The sequence below is a fragment of the Apaloderma vittatum genome, unplaced genomic scaffold (assembly GCF_000703405.1).
Source record: "Apaloderma vittatum isolate BGI_N311 unplaced genomic scaffold, ASM70340v1 scaffold19655, whole genome shotgun sequence".
Lineage (NCBI taxonomy): Eukaryota > Metazoa > Chordata > Aves > Trogoniformes > Trogonidae > Apaloderma > Apaloderma vittatum.
The window spans coordinates 623-9,272 of record NW_009717855.1 but is presented as its reverse complement, the minus strand read 5'-3'; the positions used below and the strand labels follow the sequence as shown (position 1 = coordinate 9,272).

At 44.9% G+C, this 8,650-nt stretch overlaps 1 protein-coding gene across 1 annotated transcript; it reads left to right on the top strand.

Moving 5' to 3' along the window:
• Positions 1-513: 513 nt before the first annotated feature.
• CSTB (cystatin B (stefin B)) lies at positions 514-1,453 on the top strand (the record flags this gene model as incomplete). The annotated part of the gene is made up of 2 exons (XM_009870066.1): positions 514-615; positions 1,325-1,453. Coding segments are annotated over 2 exons (231 nt in total), but the record flags the coding sequence as incomplete, so codon positions are not given.
• Between the last annotated feature and the right edge of the window lie 7,197 nt (positions 1,454-8,650).

Sequence of the window (8,650 nt, the reverse complement as noted above, 5' to 3'; positions counted from 1 at the left end):
CAGCCGCCAGTTCCTTCTGAATTTGAAAAGGGAGCTAATGCTGAAGATGGCCCTTTTCCTTGTTGTAAAAATGATGTGTATTAAAAAGGTCTCTTTAAAAAGACCTGTAGTCTTGTGCGTGTAGATACGGAGCCACTTTACATTTGCTCTTAGATACACAGGACAGAAAGGGAAACTGAGACATCAGTAGAGGAAATAATTTGTCTCAATAAATCATCTGCATACCCACACAGGTCTCTTATGGAGGCTCCAGACTCGCTGTTGATCTGTGGTAACTGAATCACACTGCTTTTCTGGCTTGCCTGCTCGTCTAGATCTCTGGTCTTGCTTTAACAAAAAAACCTTAACATTATTCATTTTAATCTTTTTAATAACTTGGAAAAGCAGGAGCACGCTCTCTGGGAATTCGGCAGCAGCAACATAGAGGGTACTGAGGCACACTGAGAGTGTGGGTCTTAAGTCCTAAATTTTTGAATCTTACATCAATCTTAAATAACCTGTTGTTTCCTTAAGGTGAAATGTCAACTGGAAGAAAAAGAAGGGAAAACATTTGATGTCTTCACTGCTGTGGAGTTTAAAACTCAGGTGGTTGCTGGAACAAATTACTTCATCAAGGTAGAGAACATTGGACAATGGGATTTATCTGATTTTTTTTTAATTAACATATATTATATTTGGAATTGTGGGGTTTTTTATTTTCTTACCTACAGGTGGATCCTTATGATTTGGCCTTAATAAGAAAAAAATCTGTATGTAGATAGAAAAATAATACACCCCCCACCCCCCAGCCCATCTTCCTGCCTGTATTAAATGGAGTAAGAGTCCTTCTTTATTTTCATAATGAGTTTTCCTTTTGTTATTTTTTGAAGCTTGGTTTGAGGGATAATTACACACCTATGATGCTGAGCACTGATGCTGCATTAAGTGAAGTCCAGATGCGTAAAGATGTAGTGAAGTGTCAAATCTGCTCTGACTCTGCCTGTCGCAGTGGCACATGCAAAAACCCAGCAAACATAGTCAAAGCCTTTAAGTGCTTGTTGTGCCAGATAAGATTAGAGCGTTTTGCACGTATCTAATCTATTAATCACTTCTGTGCAACCCCAGTTCCCGACCTGTACACCCCGTCTCGGGCACGGGGAGGATGAACAAGCACACAAGGATTAGGAGGTGTTTCCACAAAGTCGTGACTCCCAGCCTGGTTTAAAACAAGACCACACCTTCTGAGCTGATGGGTTTTCTTACCTGCTCTCTGCTTCTCCGCCCTCCAAACACACCACAGCCCTGTCTTGCTCCACAGGACTCACTTGGTTTTCGTGCTTTGCAGGTCCATGTTGGCAATGATGAGTTCATGCACCTGCGGGTGTTCAGGAGCCTTCCCCACGAGGACAAGCCGCTGAGTCTCCACAGCTACCAGAGCAGCAAGGCGAAGCATGATGAGCTGGCTTTTTTCTAGTGAGCTCATCGTGTGTGTTTTCCTAACGGTTTCTTACGTGCATTTTCTGTAGGCTGCAAAATGTTGATTCCTGTGCCAACAAAGGAGAAAAGAAAGTGTCTGTCTTTAATCTTAATTCTAGGGACGGCAGGGGGTGGGGAATCATCGATTTATTTGGTGCCACTCCCTTACTGAGCAGTATCTAATTTAGAAACACACAGCTCTTCCTTTCACCTACACTGAGCAAACCCAAGTAGCTGCGCTGACTGGGGTGCAGCTTCACTGTGGCTGAGTCCTACTTGTGGACTTTCTTGGTCTGGAAATTGGGAGTGACGCTCCTGTTATTTACAGCCAGGAGCAAGAGGAAAACCAGAATCTTTTCTGTGCTGTTTTGCAGCTGTGAGTATATCTGTCGATTTATATTGTAACGTATGTTTTATTGGCAAAGAGCTGTAGAGAGACTTGAGATGAGGTGAACGTGAAAGCAAAAAAAAAAAGGATTTTAATCTTTTGAAACAAGCATTCCTTTGCTAATCATGTTGATGCTCTTGCAGCAGTAGGATATAATGACCAGTAGAGGGTGTACGTGTTTAAAAAAAATCAACCCCAAACTACTTGCTTATTTTTCAGTCCTAAGGAAAAGTTCTGGCAAGGAACTTAAGCTGGACAAGCATTTCTGCTTTCATAGCAATAAATATTTCTCTTGAATTGAGATGGCATATTTGTCTGGTGTTTTGCTGTTCTCTTTACTGGTTCTCGATATTGGTTATTACCTTGCTCAGAGGTTTTTTCTCCCACAAGCATTTTCCATGTTCCAGATAACCTTATGTTTTTTTCTATGATGTAATTAGAAATACTTCAATTCAACTTGGTGAGAGACATGGAAGATGATAATAAAGGTTTCTGAGGGTGTATCGGCAGCAAAAGTGACACTAAGGAAAACATGGGCCCTCTGTGCTCAGTGGAGCAGAGGACCTGCTGACAGGATGCAGAAAAGGCTGAGGCGTTCAATGTTGCCTTTGTTCTCAGCCATTACTGGTAGGACTTTCCTTCAGGAATTTGAGGTCCCTCAAATATTTTCAAGAAGGGCCAGAAGGAGAATCTGGAGCACTTAGAGGTTCATCAGCCTCGCCTCAGTCCCTGCAAAGGTGATGGTGCAAGTAATCCTGGAAGCCATTTCCAAACACTTTAAGAACAAGAAGGTGAGTGGAAGTCGTCAGCACAGATTTACAGAGGGGAGTTCATGCTTAAATCAACCTGACAGCCTGCGATGATGAAATAAATGTCTTGGCAGAAAAGACAGGAGTTACTACCTTGAGTGTAGCAAAGCTTTTGATACTGTCTTCCATAACATCCTCATAAACAAACTGATGAAGCATCACAGAATCACAGAATGTCAGGGGTTGGAAGGGACCTCAAAAGATCATCTAGTCCAGCCCCCCTGCCAGAGCAGGATCACCTACAGTAGATCGTTCAAGTACTCATCGAGGTTGGTTCTGAATGTCTCTAAAGAAGGAGACTCCACAACCTCCCTGGGCAGCCTGTGCCAGTGCTCCGTCACCCTCACAGTGAAAAAGTTTTTTCTGATAATTTTATGGAACCTCCTATGTTCCAGCTTGTACTCATTGCCCCTTGTCCTGTCATTGGACATCACTAAGAAGAGCCTGGCTCCGTCCTCCTGACACTCCCCCTTGACGTATTTATAAACATTAATGAGATCACCCCTCAGCTGCCTCCAAACTAAAGAGACTCAGCTCCTTCAGCCTTCCCTCATAAGGGACATGTTCCACTCCCTTCATCATCTTTGTGGCTCTGCGCTGGACTCTCTCCAGCAGTTCCCTGTCTCTCTTGAGCTGAGGGGCCCAGAACTGGACACAAGATTCCAGATGTGGCCTCACTAGGGCAGAGCAGAGGGGCAGGAGGACCTCTCTCGACCTACTAGCTACTCCCCTTCTAATACACTCCAGGCTGCCATTGGCCTTCTTGGTCACAAGGGCACATTGCTGCCTCATGGGCATCCTGCTGTCCACCAGAACCCCAAGGTCCCTTTTTCCTACACTGCTCTCCAGCAAGTCGGTCCCCAAAGCATGTGCTAGGCAAGTGGAATGCAATGTAGCCGAGCTGCTGTGCTCAAAAAGTTCAGCATTGGCACAGTCCAGCTGGAGGCCAGTCCCTACTGGTGTACCCTCGGGGTCAATATTTAAACAGGTAGTGTGGAGCGTCTTCATTAATGACCTGGACAGTGGGACCAAGTGCACCCGCAGCAGCTCTGCAGGTGACAGTGGTTTTATAGACATGGACTCTTTTTTGGTAGTGGTAACTCCCCTCCTGCCCTGAAGTGTTTTCATGGTTCAAAAAGCTGAGAATTTTCTCCAAATGCTCCTCTGTGAGAGGATGTTAGTGGTGCTAACACCACACTTGCTGCCTCTTAAAGCTCTTGTGGAAACTACATTAGATGCACAAGGGGAGGACTACTCCCAAAGGGCAGGAGGCCACAGGCTGTCTTCACACTTTGAGGAATTAAAGCATCTCATTGAGGATACCAGCATGCAGGAAAAGGGGCAGCTCCCACGTTTTATCCAGGTGGTACATACCTGTGACAGTTACACACCCAGCCTTCACTATAGCACCAAAACACAAACACAAGCAAAGCACGGCCCAAAACCCATTTGCACTTTTATTTTCATGCATTTATTGACACTGGCAGGCAGAAACCACATGCAACTTGCAGAAGGGAAGCACTGTTCCTTGCCGTCTCTCAGAAGTAGGTCAGGGGATCTTCCCTAGTTTTGTGAGGCTGAAAAGCAGCAAGGCTGGGACCTTCGTTCTCGTGAGGAAGGCCCTGAAACACCCTCAAGTGGACATAGTCATCCTCAGCAACTTGGACCTAGAAACCAAAACCGGAAAGTGAGGATCACACGTGAAGCGGGTTCAAACAAAAGGATGCTCTTACATGCTTAATTTTAGGTGCATCTCCCTTTTTAATTCACCAGTTTTTAGTCCAATAGTAACTGTTGGCAGAGAGTGTCTACACCTGTAGAGAACTGTAACTAAAACCTTCAGACTTGTGTGAAGGGAAAATGAGAAGGCCTGCTGGGGTGTGGAAGCACAGAAGGCACAACAGGGGAAAGGTTTTGATGGTGTCCTATTTTGGTCACCAAGATCCCACCACCTCACTTCACAGCTTCTTGGGACACTTAGGGTAGGAGACAAGAAGCACTGAGAAAATCCTACTGATTTTGGGGTGGGACAGGATGCAGAGACAGTGCCAGCTCCTAGAAAGAGCTGTCCGAAGCCAGGACACAGTCCTAAGGAGCAACGACAATCTGAAAGCCAAGATCCCTTGTCCGCAGAATTAGAGCAAACACATCCGTGCCCAAACAGACAACCTGACACATCCTGGTGCTTGTGGGAGTGAGTTTGAGCAGCCAAAGTGTTTTTTAAAATAAACTCACTTTCCCCACCAGAAAGGCCTCACACGAAGACCTGTGATGAGGTCACGCATAATTTTGTAGGTACAAAGCCCAGCACAGCAGATGCTAAACTGTGTGAGGCACATGGTGTTACAAGGAAATGTAATGCCTTAGGCTCCCAGAGGTTTCTACATGCTTTCTGGTGGCTGCAACGTGGCACTACGTTTGTCTTGGTCTGCATTACATCTCAGCTGTAATTCTGTTGGCAAAATATTAGTGATAAATCAGAAGGATAAAAGAATGAATCTTGTGACAGAATAGATCATTACAGTTAATGCTAAAATGCAACTGTTTCCTGCCACGTGGAAGACTGGGAAAAATGAGGCAAAGCATCTGGCTTCAGTGTTAGAAATGGATTTCTTCCAAACTCGCTGCCGAGTAGTTTGGTCCCAGGGCTCAGCACAAGACAGCAGATGGGTATTGCCTAGGTGAGCAGTAAGATGGCATCAAGGGAAGAAAAGCAGCTGGGTGTGACTTCTGGCTTTACTGCTGCCTTTCTGTAATTTGTTTCTCTCCATTACTCAGCACCTTGTCCACAAAGTGAAAGCACATCTCAAGGCAAGGATGAACATCATTCATGGAAGCAAGACTCAGACTAGCCATGTAACAGGTAGAGTTCCTCCAGAGCAGAAATAACTGTTAGGAGTTATTTTAAGGAAGGACCTGGGAAAGAAGAAGGTTTGGCAGTGTCTGTCCTTGCTGGGAGCAACTAAATATGAGAAGCATGGCACAAACACACATTAATGTCTCTCTGCAGAATTAGCATCCCCCAAACCCTTCCTCTTGATTTCTTTGATAAAAAGATCCTGACTTTTGTCAAGGGTGTGTATCCTATCAGGCAGGCATATGTCTGCACATGTGCAGGGTTAAGACACAGCAGTCACACGCAAGGTGTGTTCTGTTTCCAAAAAAGCCGCCCTGCCGCTAAGTGATGCTTCCTGGCCTTCACTCGCAAAACACGCAAAGCGATTTCTTAAATGTTGTTTCACAGAAAGCTGCTTCAATCCACAGGTAAGGTTTTCTAGCGGAGGATGAATGATGCCACCGGAGAGCTCCAAACTGAGCATTACCCATTTTATCCCTGCGGCATAAAGGGGGTTTTGAAAATGTAGAACGAACTAGCAGGCAGGCTGCACCTCTGCAGCACAGGACACAGAACCAAAACATCACCACACACACCCCCATGCAAAACTAGTCCGTGGAGTATGAGATGCTTGCATTTTTTTTTTTTTAGAATGAAATTAAAATTCACTCTAACTCTCCATTGGACCTTCAGGCTGACTTCAAATTTGTCATAACAAACACAGCTGGAGGCCACAGAGGCAACAGGAAGGCTGTTTTGCCTTTAAAGGAAACAGAAGAGCAGAGGTAGGACTAGTTTCAGTGATCTGAGCTGATAAGGCCACCTATAGCCTTTGAGTGAGATCATCCTAAGAAAGTTATCGTTCACAGGTGAAGCAGCACAGTGCATGTTTTACAAGTTTTTATATTCCTATTCTACAGTAGTACCAAACAGAGGAATTTCATAAGCTTCTGGAGATAGTCCCTAACTCTATTAGTAACATTGGATGGCTTTCTACTACATTTGCTTCTCTTTCTTGCTCTAAACCACTCTGCAAGTCACCTATACTGTTTAACTCCAAAGCACTCCTTCCGGTAATATATACAAACCTTAATGAAGTAGTTTATCCCAGCAACGACCTGAGTCCTATATAATATGGCAGTAAAGATGTAGTATGTCCTGTTTACCCTGCTTTCAAGTTGTGGCTTTACCTGTTAAAAAAAAAAGGGAAAAATGCTTGGCAGGTTCATATTTAGGCTTTTCTTTCTCATCTACCACTCCAATTTTCATCCTTTCAGATGCCCACCCTTCATAAAATCAAACCAGAAGCCCCCAAATAATTCACTTTACACCAAGACCTCCAGCCCTTTTCTCTAGCATTGCCTCCAGCATTCTTTAACACACTGTTAGAATTAGACTTCCTAACTGATTTCCCCCCCAAACCCCAGAAAGCTGTTCAGCTAAACGGTCTCCTGCTCAATACAGAGAAACTGTGTAAAATACAAACAGCTCTAATAGTTACAGTGGTCCAGCACTGAACTATGTACGGCTATCTCCCAAACTGGAAATAAAACCAGTGGATTGTGAGCACGAAATCAATCCCAGACCTGCATAAACATGACTGATCCTTTACTATGTAGCCACTGCAGATATTGTCATTCCAGAAGAAACAATGCTCTGTGCCGATAGTGTTTATGGTCACAGCCCAGGGAGATGTGTTTATGCACAGTACCCAGTTGAAGCCCTGTAGACCTTAAAATATGCACGGTTCACACATCTACAGCCTCTTCACATACATATTAAAAAAGGAAAAATAAAACACAGTTCTAACAGTTTTTCCTGCAACAGTCAAAGTGTAGGGCAACTTCACCAGCAATCACAGCGGTACTGTCCTCTCAGAGGTTAAACATTTGTATAATTATCAGCCTGAAAGGGCAGGGAGGTAGCAGGGGAGACAGCTGTAAGCAGTGCTGGAAGTCTGGGCAAGTGTCTGAAGCAGCACAATTTACGTACCAGTGTAACAGTGTTTTACAACATCTGTTTGCCTCTATTGACACAAATTCCCGACATAGGAAGGCAACGGCAGAGAATGTAACCTGAAAACTTTCTTTTTGTCATCTAGAAAGCATGAACGACCTTTTGCAGGCTGTGCAACAGCCTTTCTCCTGCACATGATGCCCGTGCCCGACGGCACGATGCGTTCCAGAAGGCAGGCAGAGGAGCACAGCATCGCTGGGCAGCCTGTTGGGGCAGCCCCCACGGGGTCTGGCTTCTCCCCATCCGCCGGTTTCGCAGGGACGCACAGAATTAATTGGCTTTCTCAGCACATCTGCCTACAGCTGGCTGCCACTCCTGTGGCATTCTTCCCTCACAGGCAGGTCCCAGAAAGCCCCCTACAAACGTCTGCATCAGGTATTTCCAGACAGTGAGAAATTATCCAAGTCATCATGTTCAGGCTCCTCATGGTCTCTTGCTCTGCTGTCCTTCCGAGCAGCTTCCGCGGGATTTCTACATCAGGGAACCAACAGCTGTACTTCCACCTTGGGAGCTGCTAACAGGTGTATTAGGGAAACTTCGATTTCCAACCCTCTTCCAGCTGGCTGGGTCTGGGGGCTCCCAGGATGCTCTCTGTCTCTCTCATTATTATATATATATATACACCTCTATTCGTATATATTATTTCTTGCATGGAACAAAACGAAACCAAGCCAGTTCTCTCCAATTTTATGATCTCTCCCAATCTCTGACCACTTTGTCTCCCATTTGTTATATATTGACAGGGCCTTCAGCAAAATCAGGCAGGCAGACAGCTCCTTAATCCTCAGATGGAAAAATACAGCATTCCTAAGCTCTTACCTAAAACTCCCTAAACCCAAACCATTCCTCAGTTCTAGGAAATGGCTGTATAACAAAGAGATTGAGTAAATAATAATCCCCAGCTCCCTGAGGATGACCACAGGCAATGCACAGGTGTGAGTAAATAATTACGTAATCCCAGGAGCAGATAGACCCTGAGCATCTCAAGGTCTGGAGATGCTCTTCACAACTTCACTCAAGTCTGAAGAATCGCTTCTCTGCTTAGCAAAGCATAAAACCCCAAAGAATTGCCTCATTAAAAGGTGACACCGTTATCTGGCTGGAATCAAAGCAGGATTGCCCCAATGTAAGGTTTGTCTCCACAGA